Source organism: Limanda limanda, chromosome 8, assembly GCF_963576545.1.
Source record: "Limanda limanda chromosome 8, fLimLim1.1, whole genome shotgun sequence".
Lineage (NCBI taxonomy): Eukaryota > Metazoa > Chordata > Actinopteri > Pleuronectiformes > Pleuronectidae > Limanda > Limanda limanda.
Window position 1 is genome coordinate 18515630 of NC_083643.1, and position 16569 is coordinate 18532198.

The window sequence follows — 16569 nt, forward strand, 5'->3', positions numbered from 1 at the left end:
CAAAAAGAGGACAAAGCTTATCCTCCGGTGAGTAAGGACGCGAAAATGTTACAGCTTTGAAAATAATGTATTCGTTTTTTTGTAAATTTACGTATAAAAGTACTTTGGGGATGAATTTTAGGTTTTCATGGTAAATTAAACAAATTTTCTGCTTGCGCCAACACTGAATCCCTGTTTAAACAATGTCAGTCAGTCAAATCCCTACTACCAACAAAGCTCTGTATTTATAGATGAATCCAGTCAAATGCTGGTGCAGAGCTGATGCTAACTGACAGCAGTATATTTGTGTCAATTTCAATAGCAATCTAGTAAACATATTAAAGTAGCGAGTACTTGACCAGTTGCCGGAAAAGTAACTTCAAACGTGGACGTGAACGTGGGGAGGATAATGTGCTCCAATAAACACAGGGAGTGTTTGCATTGTGGCCTCCATCAGTTTGGCGTTTAGGGTAAAACACCTTCGATGCCCCCCCCCTTGTTTCCCGTGCAGCAGTGTGTGGGGGTTTGAGCCTGGTATTGCTTAGATTGCAGAAAATATCAATATGGGATAAATACATTATTGAAAAAAGTGAGATTGCTCTTTTTCTCTTGGAGACGATATGGAGTCAAACTAGAAAAATATATGGGCCCCAACTCTTTCCCCTATGAGGCTGATAAACAGTTTTCCCTGTTGATCAATCGAATTATGTTTTATGTCAGGTTAGATTGATCTCTGCCGCTCTAATAAATCATTTTTTGAGAAAAAAGAATTTAATTCCAGTCTGGTTTTGTAAGTAATTCCTTACATTTGAATTTTGCTCTAAAAGTGAAAATATCGCCCACATTGCACTTGGCTGCGGCTCGTGCGCGGCAAAGGATCATGTACAATTTTCCCCTGATGTTTACAATACTCAGGCTTAACCAAATGACAAGTGTAAGCTGTTAGAGAGGTTTCTAATTTTTGTCAGTTTACTTAAGACAGCCTTTCCTCCATTAAATGACGTCAAACAGCCACTGGGAAGGCTAAATAGGGATTTTTTTTTTTAAGTCTGCTGCCTTCTACACAACTGCCCCTACTCTGTTCTTAATGGGAGATTTTAAGACCCCCCTCCTCCTCAGCTGATAAAGGGAGAAAAGTGAAGGGGTGGAGATGCTTTATACTCTCAAATTAAGAGCTAAAAACGTTGCCTTAAAAGTCTCTGTTTATGGTATCAACCATGTGTTTCCCCATAAAATGTTATTGATAGAGGAGGGAAGGAGAGCGGAGAGCTGTGTAAATGGAGGCCTGAATCAGCCAGCTTCCTCTTGAGTGGACCACACACTTTATGGATAACTTCCTCCTCTCCGCTGGTCCAAGAACCGCCTGACGTGCCCCGGCGCCATGCTCTGTGATGGCAACCAGGATAAACGGTACAAATGGCGTGGGATACATGGCAGCTTAAAAGCCTCTGTCTCAAATAAAAGTTCCAAAGAAGCAGAAAGGGAGAGGGGCTGTCACAATCTAAAGATGAAGACCAGCCACGTGAAACGGAATCTCATTGGACGAAGCTGGGACGAGGCCGAGTCCGCTGCTGCTGCTTCTTTTCTTGGGGACAGGAAGTCTGCTGTGGTGTCCTGTCTTCTCTCTGCTTCTCCTTCTGTTTAGGTGCCAGCTTTTGCCTGTTGGCTCTTTGTCAGTCTGCATTTTTCTGTGCTAAGGCATCATAGGTCAACCAAAATCAAACAAAATCATGTTTTACAGTAAATCACTTGATTCAGTCCCTGAGAAAAACGGACTCTTAAGTACAAGAACTAAACCTTGGAGGGTTGGCTTGAGGAGAGGAAAGCTGACCTGCATGTTTCACTGAGAGCCCACAGCTGTTGGCTGAGTGGAACCCTAAATTGGTCCATAGGTTTGTTTTTATCCACGATGATTGTTTGTGTCTGGTATTTGAGAGACAAATAGCATGTACTTCAGATTCCTCTTAGTATGAAGTCCTCCCTAAGCAGCCGGACACATTCTCCAGTAGCATATTTACACCCCAGGAGGATAAAGTGGCCGGTGGTTCCAGGCGATGTCACTAATTTATAAGTTACAGCTTGGAATCTGTTCATTTCTTCACTGAAACTGATTCTAATTCATGAACTCTGGGTATCTTTGAATAAAGAGTATAAGTATCAGTGCGCTCTTTTCCCAAATGTAACATCTGTAAAACTTGCTGCCTGGAATTTTGGGGGATAATTTCTGTGAAGGTAACATGAGGCTGTAATGTCAAAATGAATCACTTCTCAACTAGAAGTGCGTGCACCATAAATTGTCCTTTTAGCCTTGTAAAAAATGTAATCTGCCACAAATGATTTTTCTGACCTGTTTTTCTTTTAAATTTTTTGGCAGCCAGCAGAATTACACTGTGAATTAAACACTTTTATAACAAAATTAAGTAACTAGTATACGCAGTTTTTGTTTAACATTGGTAAACAACTTCTCCACTACCATTGTTGGTAGAGAAGTTTGCCTCTCTGTTTGTTTCACCATGGTGTCCTGTTTCCATCACTACCGATCAAAAACGGAGCCGATAATAACCTGCTTCTACTGTAGAGTTGTTTTGACACGGAAGTGAATGCTGATTGTATCCATTCATATTGCAGATGAAAGCCAGATGTTAGTGGGTGTTAGAGGGTCCTTTGAAGTGGAAAAGGGTCTTAACATGACATAACCTTATGGCAAATATTCTTTATTTACACATCCAACATTCTATTGAAGCTCGTTTGTGTCCACTTGATGAATGTAAATCCAATATTCCTTCTCCTTTTAGCTTTGTGTTTGGTCTCCACCAAGTCCGGAGTAGGCTTTTGACCTGATATGTCAGTCCTTGTTTTCTTCGGGGACAGTCTTCTGCATCAATCTTATTAAACATACAATAAACTAAAATGTGTCCCAGCAGTACTTCATACCGACATCTAGACAAAAAGTGCATTGGGCTAGTTTTTAGTAATGATAGCTAAATGTAAATGTCATTGTGAACACTTGTGGTTTATAGTTATAGTTTCCCTTATACACTGTATTTATTGTAAACTAAAAGTAATGATCAGGAGCATCTTTACTATTTGTGCGTGATTTGGAAAAGGTGGATTGTGATGTTCATGTACAGTTAGGGCAAGGTTTGTATCTGCTTCATTAGGACTTGGTGCCCACTTGCTTTACTATTTGTGGATGTACCCAGTGGATTAAAAATATTGTTAGGAATAAAGACGCTTCTGTGAAACATCAAAACGGTCATAATCAATAACTTGGGACATGCGTAAACATTCATTTTATAAATTTTGTTGGTCTCCAAAATGTCAGTCACTCAACACCTCACAAATCAGGCGTGTTTTTAACTTGACAGTTGTGTGTTTTTGAGTGAAGTTGGCTTGGAAAGAGTTTCATGAGTGTTATTGGATCGTGTCACCCCATAGAGGTCCTTTTGATCCTTCACCTGGAGAAAATCAACAGAAATAGAGTTTTTTCACCTTCGTGTTGATTTCTTTTGAGGGTTGTTCCAGCTAATTAGTTGTTTCAGAACTCAACAGATGTATGTTGCATTCAATAAGCATTTCTTTGATTGTTGTAGGTGATTATGCTTTTGGAAAATGCTGCCCATTACCCCCAACTTTTTTCACTTACTGGAAAGATGCCGTAAAGCACTTTACCCATGACCCCCTGTTTCCCTGACAAGTGAATGGGGCCTAAAGATCTGTTTCTGGGCCCGCGCTTCCAACGGCATTCCTCATGTTTAGGAAAACATGTAAACTGACGTCAAAAAAATAAAAGTGAGCAGTCAGCGCCCTTGGCCTTTCTCGCGTGGCCCAGATGCCCATATGAAAGCTGACTTTTGTGTGCTGGACAACTCATAGGTGGACGGCCAGTGTTTTTCCTGGCACGTCTTGAACAAATATAGACCAATTACGCGGGGCTGCCTGGTGTGTCAAACCATGATCTACGGTTTTATTTTGCATTATTTGAGAAGGCTTAGTAAGTAAATCTGAGCTCCGTGGAACAGGAGAGAGAGAGAGATATACAGCATAATACAAGTTCCTGCAGTTTCGCTGGGCTGGCAGAAAACTCAGGCTCAAGCAGATATCTGGTGTCTTAGACACGTCCCACGCCAACCACATGGTCGGAGCGAGCTGTGATGGCAGAGCAGCTTTGAAAACTTTGATGTGAAATATTCAAAACTCACACACAACTTTCCCTAACTCGCCTGAATATATATGCAATAAAATGTGTGGCTCCTTTCCCACTCAAACCTTGGAATTGCATTATTCATCTGAGACGGTGTTTCAACTTTCGCTCGCTCTCTCTGCCCGCAGCGCTCCCACCCACACCAGTGAATTAAGTACCCATCTTCTAATTCAATCCCAATATTCTACCCTGTCGTTCTCCAAAACCTGAGCCCTCTGAGTGTGCACATTACCTGCATGTTGGAGACACAAAAACAATTTTATGAGTTGAGGCAGATTAAGATTATATGATGACTTTGTCCATAAAAAATGCATTACTTTGTATTATACGTATATGTTGCAGAGTTGGAGGAATTTTTCTTATCTTTAACTTTACTTGAATTAGAATTACCAAACTATAAAACTCAAGTTAAAATTCTGCACCACTGAGAGTCTGAATGTTGGATTATCATTTCCAATGCTCAAAGGAGGTGCACAAGGCTTAGTGGCATCCAGCAGTAAACTTCAGATTGCAACCAACCAAATAATCCCTCACCTCTCCCTATCCAGGCATTGAAAGGGACAACCCATGGTGGCCTTTAAGTAACGTAAAAAGCAATAAGTCCTCAGCAGGGCCAGTGTTTGGTTTGTCACTTCTGGACTACTGTGGAAACATGATGGAGCAACATGGTGGTCTACATGGAAGAGAGCTGTATGTGAGAACCCAAATGTCCAAGTCAGCTCTGGACATTCTCTGGAGTTTTTCCATAAAGTCCCCTGGTAAAATCTTTGAAGAATGTCCATTTGAGAATACAGCAGGAAAAGGTTCACTGCTATAAAACTGAAAACCCCCGAAAAGAATACAAATATCTCAGGATGAAAAAGAAAAAGTTCCATACATATAGAAGATGCAGACGCAGATTTCATCGTGGAAGACAAGTGATATATGAAAGCTTTTAGTGATGCGATATTAACAGTGGAATTTCCTGCATGCTCTTCTCAGGTGCATGGCACTCTTCACCAGAATGATCCTGAGATATTCCTGTTGTTGTGAGCTAGTGTCTGAAAACGGCTTAATAATGTCATCTATATCATCCACTCGATCTCCCGAAAACCAGCAGACTGGACTGTCAGCATGTAAACTGAGTTCAATATTGAAGGGGGATATTGACCTTGAACTCAGTTTACATGCTGACAGTTCATACTTAAGCTGCATTCAGTCCAGGTGTATGTGTGAACGCATATCTCCAGGTGAGGGCCTCTGGAGTTTCTGGCCCGCTGGTGTAAAGTCTACAGAGCGTCCAGAGGAGGCGAAGTGAGAACATGAGATCCACCACCGGATTCACTTTGAGCCATTGGGGGGTTGATGATGCTTCTCACACGTGACAGACACACACAAAAAAAAAGGAAAACAAATATCTGACCATGAAGGAGTGGAGCCATAAATATAGAGGGCACCAATAAAGATGGAAAACGAGTTTGTGGTGACAAGAGCAGACAATGGCGTCTATATGTGCTGTTCACAGGAAGGCAGAATGAATACGTTACGTCCTGTGTCTCTACCTGCTACACCAACCCTCGCTTGAATCCTGAATGTGACGCTTTTGTGAACGCTTCTGACCAGAAGATCTCCCGCTGCATTGTGCATGTGTGAAAGGCAAACTGCAGATGAAAGCCCTGACCCAATTCTCCGGAGATCCTCCGCAGGTCATGTTTAGCTGTCCAATATTTGATACGCATGTCTTGAATTCAAATCCAGTAAACAGTTTGCTTTTCTGTTCTGTTCGTTAGTATAATTGCTGGTATAGAGGTAAACTGTCCCACTGGGTAAATGTCTTTCCAGAGTCTTCAGGTGGTGACACTTTTTCTGCCTTGAAAAGGTCATTAGTATCAAACCAAAACAGATCTTGGCAGTCTGAGTACAAACTTATTTCTATTGGCATCAGCTTTAAAAAAAAATGCATCTGCTAAACCTCAGTGAACGAGTTAGTCTGTTTTAAGGTCATATGCGAATGTGCCGTGTATGGACACGTGTTTTGGTGTGACATTTTCTAACCCTTCTTCTAGATACAGTATGTTACAGTCTGACACGTCTGGGGAGTCAGAGTGTTATTTACCAACAAGCACAGCAGGAAAGGTGGCAGTCAGTTCCTCCTCTACACTAAACCGTTGAGAACTGGGAGCAGCTGATTAATTCAACGTGGATATTATTTCCACTATTTATCGAATTGTTGTTTAATTTATACAGTTTGAATAACAGTTTTACTGCTGATGTCTCACCTAAAGTGTTGGACAGGTTTGCTTGAAAAGTGACTTACTATCAAAACTGTAGTCTTCAGTCAGTTTATTATTCATCTGTTGCGGCTCTATATCACAGCTTTTTGTATTTCTCATTAATTGAGAGGGGGAAATTATTGTATGCACTTATCGTATGTATTTTCTCTCTTCAGGTTTGGTCTGTTTATTAATAATCAGTAAATATAAACTCCATAAAATTGGATCCACACATTTAAATCCTACAGCTATCGTATGCCTGTGTACGTTATTTAAATTTGAATATTTTTATGACTTAGGCTTCATTAGTTTTCCATATTTTCACAATATAAAAACTCAACAATGTCCAGCCTGAATTTACTGGAGTAGAAAAGTAGTACAAGCAACAGATAGATCAACTTAATTTTGAATATTGATATAAACAGTTTGGCAGATGATGAAATCATTCCCCCAGACTGAAACATTTGGATCTGCTGATTGTGTAATAAGAGACAAATTACAGTTTGGAAAGTAACATCAGGTCAAGATCTTTCCAAAGAAAACACTAGGCTTATCGATTCCTGGGGTACCCGGTCTATGGCATCCCTGTTCTGTGGGAACTCAATGCATGCATGTCTGTGTATATGACTGCAGTGGCAATTGTGTGTGTGTGTGTGTGTGTGTGTGTGTGTGTGTGGGTCAGTGTGTGTGTGTGTGTGTGTGTGTGTGTTTGTGTATTGAGATGCCTGTTCACAGCACCTCAGTGGAAACTTGGCCACGAGCCAGCCGTTGCCCATGAGGGCTGGTAAACACACTGCAGTGGATCTCACTCTGTGAACACAAGTGCCAAACGCAATGTAAACTTGTTTCCATCACTTCATTCTGCTTCTCACTCCCCTTTTTTTCCTTCTGTTCCTTAGCCTTCACATCTGAATCACACTGAATTTGATATATAATGCACATTTATTTGGAAGTCTAACATTTGAGATCTCAATCTGCTTGTATGAAGTGTTGTCGGAAAGAGAGGCTACCAGTGCTCTGTAGCAGCGGGGGCTGGGACTCATCAATTTAAATGACATTGTTGATCCCGACAAGAGCAACAACATCTGATTCTCCAGTTCAGCATTGGTGGCGAGGCTTCAGGGTTCTGGAGTCCAGCAGCGGCTCTTTATTCGCCAGGCCCAGTTACTGAAGGTCAACTTTACAATTTCCGAAAGAAAGTTCCAACCAAAATGACCACAGGCCAAACCAACAGCTCATTCTTAACAGGTTGGTTTGGAACAGGCACTGCATTAGTACAATTACATATAAGATAATTGAAAGCTACTTCTACTAGTTCCAGATTTTAAGTGTAAATCACATCAGAGGTATATCATCACTTTGTTTTCATATGGATATGAGTATTGGGGACTACGGGTGGAAGTGGTTAAATGTTAAGCATTTCTGCAGGAAACCGGCCGTTGGACATTCACACTTCCTGAGGAAACATCAGATCTGTCATCTGTTGGCCCCAGAGGCCAGCACAGGTCTGAGCGAGGTCACAGCAGATGACTGCCCCCCCACGCAACATCCAAACCAGATGTCTGATGAATTGCTCCTCATAAAAGATTCCCTTTTTACAATGGACCGTAGCATTGCCAAATAGAGTAAGTCCATTACGTGTGCGTTCCCAAGTCGTTAAAATTCTCACGGGTAATCCAAAATGGCCCCTAGACATGCCTGTAGAGACAACTGAGACATTTTTGCTGTGATCTTGTCCAGGGTTTACTGGCTGCTGAAGACAAAAGTGATTCATCTTCATCTGCCACAAATTACGAAAAGGTCTCTCTAAAGATCCAGGTTATGACCGGTGTCATTCCTCCTGTCCACTGACAGTTTGTGGGGAAACGAGGTCAGCTGGTGACTTTCAATTTTGATAGCATGGGTGTTGTTCCAGCTGTTCCACATCTGGAAAAACTGTAGTTTCTCTTCTTATTTTCCAGTCTTCTTTTTATTACAATACACACAAATTACACAACCTCCTACTCCTGACGTGATGGATTTGCCTCTGAAATGTAGAAAAAACAGCGACAAGCGATGTGACAACATGAGAGCACCCCCATATCCTGCAGGTAATGTGGATGCGTCCCTGTTTTCTGGCCAGCTTCTACTCTCTCTCCTTTCCTTCTCGTCTTCTTATCTGTGAAAAGGGAATGTTTCTGTTCCTGTCACGAATGAAATAAACCACATTGTTTCAACTCTCCCAAAGAAGAATTACCAATGGCCCCTGATAAGGTGAAACAGAGCTGATATTTTTGAAGAAATCTGGACGCACTTGTGATCCTGTGTGATACGTTGCATTGAAAGGACTGTCTGGCACTGGGTGAGCATGTGCTGAGAGATGACGGGCAGGACCTGGCCTCCCCCAGCTCCTATCGCTCTCTGTTAGCGCTTCTTCTCCTCTCCTTCCTTCCTGCTAATCACAACGGACGGGGGATACACAGAACTCTGTCTACACCAGTGGAGAGAGAAGAAGCGTGTTGACCCGTCTTTGTCAGGTAGAGAGAGGAAAGATTTCAAGAACCATAAATAAATGAAGGACATTATAGAGTTGCCGAAACAAGTGCGTGGCATGAGAAAGAGCTTAAGAAGACAAGGTTCCATCTTCATTGAGATGCTGTGAGAAGACCAGATGTTGAAAAAGCCCAGGGTTAAAAGTACAGTGAATGTGTGTGTGTGGTCCAAGTCTTACTCATGTTGTGGGGACCTAAATCAGTTTATCTGTTAGGTTATGGTTAGGTTAGGTTTGGTTAAGGTTAAGGTTAAGGTTAAGGTTAAGGTTGATGTTAAGGTTAAGGTTAAGGTTAAGGTTAAGGTTAAGGTTAAGGTTAAGGTTAAGGTTAAGGTTAAGGTTAAGGTTAGGTTTATGTTTATGTTGAGGTTTGTTAATGTTAGGTTTAGGTGTATATTTATGTTTATGTTGGGTTTTGATTATGGTTAGGTTATGGTTAGGCAAGAAGTAACTCTGGTTAAGGTTGGGGATATGTTTTTGGTTAGACTGTCCATAATGAACTGAAGTCAATGGTTGTATTAAGGATAGCCGTACAAATCTTTGTGTGTACTTGTACTTTGTGTCTATGTGAGGACCATTTTGATCATAGACTTCACAGATTGAGGACAGTTTGGCCGGTCCTGAATTTTTCAAAGGCCTGTTTGAGTCTTTATTTCTTGGGGGGGTTAAGGTTAGAATTAAGACTATATTAGGGTAAAGGTTTGGTTGGTTAGGGTTTTTGTCCGAGGCTATACAAATATCAATGAGTGTGCTCACTAAGGTTGAAGTACGTTCGAAAGAGAGAGAGCGGGAGAGAGAGAAGTAGCAAAGTTGCAGAGATGAGACAGAGACTGACTTGCAGTTCGTACGTCAGCATCGTTCTCAGTGCATCAGCAATCCTGAGCGAGGTTAAATGTGCCTGCTGCCATGTCTATATATTTGCATATATATATATCCACCTTATGTGACAAGGCGTGATCCCATGAGGGCGTCACACATGCACATCTGAGGCGACACACATGTGCCTCTTGAACTGTGAACACATGTAGGCCTGTATGTGCACACGGAAAGGTCTTTCTGTGCTGAAACATTGATGGCAACCTTCCACTGTGACGCAACGGCTCATCAGTTACACTTAAAGTGGGATGAATATTTCAATGGGCTTGTGGACAGTGTGTGTGTGTGTGGAGGGGGGGCACAAAGAGTCAAGCTGCAGGGCAACCACAGGAGCATTCTGGGAATTTCACAGCTAAACAGTTTTCCTGCAAAGCTCCAATTTTTTTCCCGTCAGCATCCAGACACTTCTGCTCTTATCAAAAATAATGAAATTGTTGAGGCAGTTTTTTAAAGGTAGAAAACCTTGCACTGAAACGGCTTATAGAGATAAGCGTGGATTCATTTACTAATGTACTTATGTAGGTCAACCCTCATAATTGGTGTATTTAATTAGGTTAAGAAATATAATATTCATAAAATGATGTGCACATAAACTCAAATCTGATGATGATAGCGCCTGCTGGGCTGGCTGAGTGAGGATTTGGGGGGGATTCACTGCTGCTGCAATATCTTGCTCCCTGTGTGGGGAGCCGGAACTTGGGGGTGTAAGCTGAGGCGGCTGCTTGGAGAGCGGGTGACAAAACACTCTGGATTCATCCCCCAAAACACGAACAATAACCCGACGGACACCTCGCTCTGAAACGGCTCGAATTCCTCGCCAGCGTTTATCCTCGAAAGTAAGTGGAGCCTCTGCTATTTCAGGAGGGAAGTGGCCAAATCATAATAATGGCCACGGAGCGCACCGTGTACGATTGAGTGTGTTCACGGACCGGGACTGATGGTTCACGACAGAGACCAATGCTGCTGCTGCTGCTGCTGCCCGGACCCGAGCGAGGAGAATGGCAGAAGAAGTGAAAGCGACGGCGCGCCACAAAGGAGGGCAACGCAGGACGCGTGTGTGCGGAGGAGCGCTGCCCTAGATCCGATCCACATCTGAGTGACTCGGACATCCAGCCTCCATTCATGCTGCTCAGGGCAGGAGTGTCTCCACCAGCACCTGGGAAAACAAAGAGAACGCGTCCAGTGGCGGCGCATCCCCGTGCGTAAATGGAGACGCATCTGTGCGTATTCGCGCTACTTTTCTCAACATGCGGACAATAAACGCGTGTTTGTTCTCCTCATTAACCCACGTCCTGCCCCGTGACCGCAGTGGTATAGATGCATTAAAGACTTCCTCATACTTTCATATCTGACATGAGTGATGATGGCCATGCCTGCGCAATCTGACAGTGCCGGTGCGCAGGGCAGCTCGCACGAAAAAGGCTCAAGCGCACCGGATCGCAATGGTTATGTGAAAGCATGTGTCATCCCACTGTGCCGTGACCGAGGCTGCGAGTCGTGGGTGAGGCTAATGTTCACCAAATTGTGGAGTTCCCAGAGACTCCGGAGTGCGGTGTGTGTGGGGTCGCTCTCGCTTTTTCTCGCTCTGTTGGTCAAATGTGCAGATTGGAGAAGAGCTGGAGCCAGCAGCAGCAGCAGCAGCGCTGACAACACACTCTCGCATTCATCGTCCTCCCTTCACTTGGGTCCAGGCTGCGCTGCGGAGCTGTTGCAAACTTGCTGGAGTGTGCTCTCGCCATTGTCCACCCTCCTGTGTGCCTTCTTCTGGGTCGGGGTGTACCTCCTCCGCTGCGGGGTGCCGGTCCCGAGCGCCCTCGCCCTCCTGACCGTGTGCCACCTGGGCGCAGCGGCGGCGTGGGCTCTCCTGCCCGGGACAGAGGAGGAGGAGGAGCGGCTGGTTTCCTTCTCCACCGCGGCCGTCGTCGCGCTCGTCTGCGTGGCCACCGGCGCACTCATGGTAGCTCAGCTGAACCAGAGCATATCCGTGGTCGTCCTCCTCAGCCTGGTCAGGACCATCTCGCTCTTCTCGCTGCACAAAGTCAGGGCCACTTGGAGACCGTACGTGGCGTACCTGGTTGGAGTGCTGGGCATCCTGCTGGCGAGGTATGCTGACAAGCTCCTGCCTAACCAAGGGAGACACAAGGAGGGCTGCACCCCCGTGACTGAAGCCAGGGAAGAGATCCCTGTATTTAAAAGGCGCAGGAGGTCCAGTTCTGTGATAGCGTCAGACATGGCACACAGTCAGTCCAACAGTAAGTCACATCGCCGGACCTCTCTGCCATGCATCCAGAGGGACCAGGTAAGAAGTTTCTGTCCCGTTCAACTTTCATATTTCTGGGCTTGTTTTTTTATTTTCCAATGACGAGTTTGATGTTAGAGATGAGAGGAGGGCGCAGTGCAAGCCCAGTAACATGAGGACTGTAGGACTCTAATTAGAATACTCACCATTATTTGATCATTATCATTATTTTTATTTAGCAGTGGTTTTATTGTTGGAGGTTTCAGAGCTTTTAAAGAAGTCTCGTTTGGTGACGTCTCAATTACACAGCATTATTATTATTATTTTTATTATTATTATTATTATTATTGTGTATCCTGTTTTACATTGCACTGAGAATATTACAGTTTGCTTGTAATGTGCATTGGTCAGTTGTTATTGCTTTGATCAGTTTGGGATAACAGCTAAAGCAATTTGCAGTCATCAGATATAACCTTTCACAATATTCTTTGTGCCATTGTTTATGTAAGAACTCAAGAACGTCTTTGCTCTTAAATGTGAAAGTATGATAGCCTTCCCTTATCTTCTAACAGTATGGACAGAAGGCTGCACCCATCAGAGCACGCTGAAGGGCTTTTATTTCATGTGGATATATGTACAGCATAGATGCAACTGCTGCTTTCTTCTGGCATTTAAGAGCAAAGGACCAAATTTGGTATTTTTTTGTTGCCAGCGGGAAGCTATTTTAGAAATGCTGCTTTTAAGTGTTGATGAGAAAGGGAAGCGGAGGATATGATGTCAGTGATTCATCTCATCCTGGGTTATTTATGTCAAACATTTTTCCCAGATGGGCCACTGCCACCAAAAATGACAAATGCATTTTTGATCTTTCTGTCCATGATTTTAATTATTGCCACTTGCTCTACATCACTCATCAAGGCTCGCTGTCCTCAAAACCCCAGGAATGTAGCAGCCTTGGCTTTTAAACCTCCTCTGATACTAATACACATGCATACCTGCGTTAAAGAGGCGATGGGGGGGCTTCACTCAACCAAACTCATATCATCTCCTCAGTCCACCTTATGGAAAATCAATGAGCATGCTGGGCATGTGAATGGGAAACAGATTTCCACAGTGATCAAAGCTCCCCTTGTGACCTGTGAGTGCAGTTAGGTTTGGAGATGAGAGGCTGCACTGTCGGCCCCCGGCCACTTGAAAGATGTCCTCAGCTCTCAGGGATAGTTAGCGTTGTAATGTGCTTGTTTGTTTTTCTTTGTGGTCACACACACACACACACACACACACACACACACACACACAAACACACACACGCACACACACACACACAGACACACACACACAAATTGGAAGCAGTTTACACTTTATTCTTATTAGGGTTTGAGCCGAAGATTATTCATATGTCAGTCTTTATTAATCTGATGAGCGTTTGTTGCTGTGCTGCAGTGACAGAGTGAGAATGTATTTTTTATTTTGAATGAGTGATGAGCAACATAATTGCTGGCTATAAAGTTTGCTCTGTAAACAAGCATGTGTACAGATGTCAGCTTATTTCACGCTGCTGTGTAATAAATAAGTAATGTTGCAAATAATGGAAAGAACTACTACTTTTCAGTTTTTTTGCATTTGAAAAGAAATATGATATTTAACATTTTTATCTCTTTTTGCATGAAATAATAAAGTTTTTCTACGTGTGATCTCACACTGTGATCATGCAAGATTTTTACATATATTTTTGACATAAAAAATTGTAAAACAACAAATTCAGATATTTTGATCATCCAAAGAGTGAACATTGCACAACCCGGCTGCATTATTTGTTTTTATTGCTAAAGCTATATGCACTATTTCACCAAATTTCACTACAAAAACAGTAGAGAATGAATGATACCATCACATTAAGATTCAGACCCCATTTGCCTGAGGGATTCAAGATGCAGTAACCTAGTGAACAATAAAAATAGCCCTAAAATTAAAACATTAGCAGTTAACTGCTCTCATTGATGCCACTGTGGCAATTAACATGTTTTGGTCTGTTTTAGATTTTTGTTGCCCCTGTAAAACCTGAGCAGAATGGAGGAAACATAGCAAGAAAACAACATCTGTCTCACAACATTTATTACATCTCTGTCTCTTCTGCTCTGACACCTCCACCAGGCCGGGATCATCATTATTATGATGATGTTTTGTTTTTTGTTTTGTTTTGTTGTGGCATGTTAAGACAGCCGTGCTCAGCCTGTCTTCATAGGTTACAAAAGAAGAGCTAGAAAAAGCCAATAGAGTTTCTGTAGAAAAGCCTGATTCTTGCATTCCCTGCTCATGTGTGGCGGTTGTGCAATGCAGTTGGCCAGTCATGGCCTGCCTGTAATTGAGACACACATGGCATACATATGCTGTCCTATCCGTGTCTTGTCTGTGTGGTCTGTAATGTGTAAACAAGCCCATGCTGACCCACACAAGTCATCACCTCGCTCCCACTGGCCTCCCTGAGGGGGGTCAGACACACGTTAGGGGCCACAATGCAGACACCACATGCTGATGGGAACAGAGGGCGACGTTAGACGGCATGAAGTGACCAACCCACGCTGCCTCCAGCAGCAAATTGAGGTTTGCACGGAAGCGCGGAGGCCATATTGTTCCAGGTAGTGCTTCTCAGTTCGATGACCTGAAGGGGCTGTGTGATCTTTTAACAGTCCTGCGCTTTTGCTGTGTCAAATAGAGTTGTGATGTTGTAAAGAAGCAGGAGAGACAGAGGCATGACAGAGGGTTAGATCTGCACTTTGTTGCCCCGATGGTGTTTGCATTAGCTCCGCGTCTGTGAAGTGTTTGAAGGAAAATGTCATGTTGTATGGAGGATCGCAGCTCACAGGAAGCGTCCTCTACAGGAAGCTTCCCTCAGAGTCATATATAATGGCCCCTTCAGATTGATGGTCATTATTTAAGAACAGTTAATCCAAAAAATAAACAGATTATAAATAAATCCATCTGCCTTTGCTTCCTCGCGAGCCTTAAATGTACCGTGTTGCCCTTTGCCGCTCTGCCAAAGCCATGCTCCGAGGCTACGCTTCAATCTGCTCAACGGTAGATTTAATAAACAGCCATTCGCCCTCCTTTTGATTACAAATTGGCTGCCAGCCTCTATCAGCTCAGCTAAGTGGGTGGATCTCACAATGCTGGGGTCATCCTCCCAATCACTGGCATAATAAAAGAAAGTCATTATCAGTTGATCTCATAGCGGTTAGCTGGGGGCCTCCGCGGGATAGTCCGTCTTCGTGGGTTAATACAAAATGACAGGCCAGTCTTCTGTATTTCAGCTCGGGATATTGAACTGGAGGAAGAGGTGTGGACTTGTGGTGTGGATCGCTTTTCACAGCGTGTAAGGAAATTTGAGTCCAGGTCTCTCCTGCTGCAGACATCAGCTCTGTCATGGAACGTTCTCTCCTCGCGAGCAGAGGAAAGAAGTCTGCCATGTTGCCAGCACACGTCAAAGGTTTTTTCCTTACCAAGCCTACCTGAGCTGCAAAGTTTGAGCAGAAACTGATAAAGCAGGGAGGGGAGTGGACTTCAGTGAGTTGCCTCTGCTTCTCTCTCAGCGAGGTGTTGGAAACACCTCTCGTTTCGGTGGGTGACTCCTCCCGCTCCTCGGCGCTCTGTCCTTTCACTGACACCAACACAAATATTATCCCAACCAGAGGAGGAAATTCTTTCTTAACTTGGATGATGAAGATATTCTTGAAATCTATGATAATGACTTCCTGTGGAATGGGATCCAAACACAATTACTGTTGCTGTTGTAAATGTTTCCTGTTACTCTATTTTTGCTGCACCATCCATAATTGAATTGTGTTTTGGATGGAGGAGGCTGTTGATAGCCTGTAGGGCAGTGATTTACTACTGGGCCAGTGCGCACTCTCATCCCAAACAGCTTGTTTGTATTCTAAACACATAGCCTCATGGGATATGATTTTTTTTTTCATTTTTCTTTTCACTTTTTTCTTTTTTCTTCTTTTCACTGGACTGGCCTCCGGGTTAGGAATGGTCTCGCTGAAAGCCTCCCTCTGCATTTGGAAAGGAAGCTGATATAAGGATGGGGTCATGCATACTGAGATTGGGGGATTCACTTTGCACTTTGAATCCTCCTCCAGTCCCGGTGTATTAGCTGCGGTGTGCGCGTGTGTAGGGAGGCAAAGGGTGGAGGAATCGGGGTAGAAATGAAAGTAGGTCATTCAAGGTTTTGTTTAGTAGCCAGGCAAAACAGCAGGCTTACTCCCCCCCTCTGAATGGTGGAAGGGTCTCGCATTCAACTGAAACTGAGTAGCAACTTTTCGCATGATGTGCACCCAATTCGAATGTGTTGTGTCTGCCATGTTGGCTTCCCAGTGTGTGCCACATTAAACTGAGGTTTGATGTGTGTGGCGGCGTAAATATTTTACACACATTTTTCATCAAACCAGCCTTCTGCACAGTTCTACAATAACCAGCAGCTCCAACC

The 16569-nt window shown here is 43.5% G+C and overlaps 1 protein-coding gene across 1 annotated transcript in view; it reads left to right on the forward strand.

The window, feature by feature from the left end:
• Window positions 1-11204: 11204 nt before the first annotated feature.
• Window positions 11205-16569, forward strand: part of LOC133009446 (cGMP-inhibited 3',5'-cyclic phosphodiesterase 3A-like) — a 72962-nt gene continuing 67597 nt past the window's right edge. Inside the window, exon 1 of the mRNA XM_061076953.1 lies at window positions 11205-12140. Coding sequence (XP_060932936.1) covers window positions 11205-12140 — 936 coding nt within the window. The remainder of the gene's footprint in view (window positions 12141-16569) is intronic.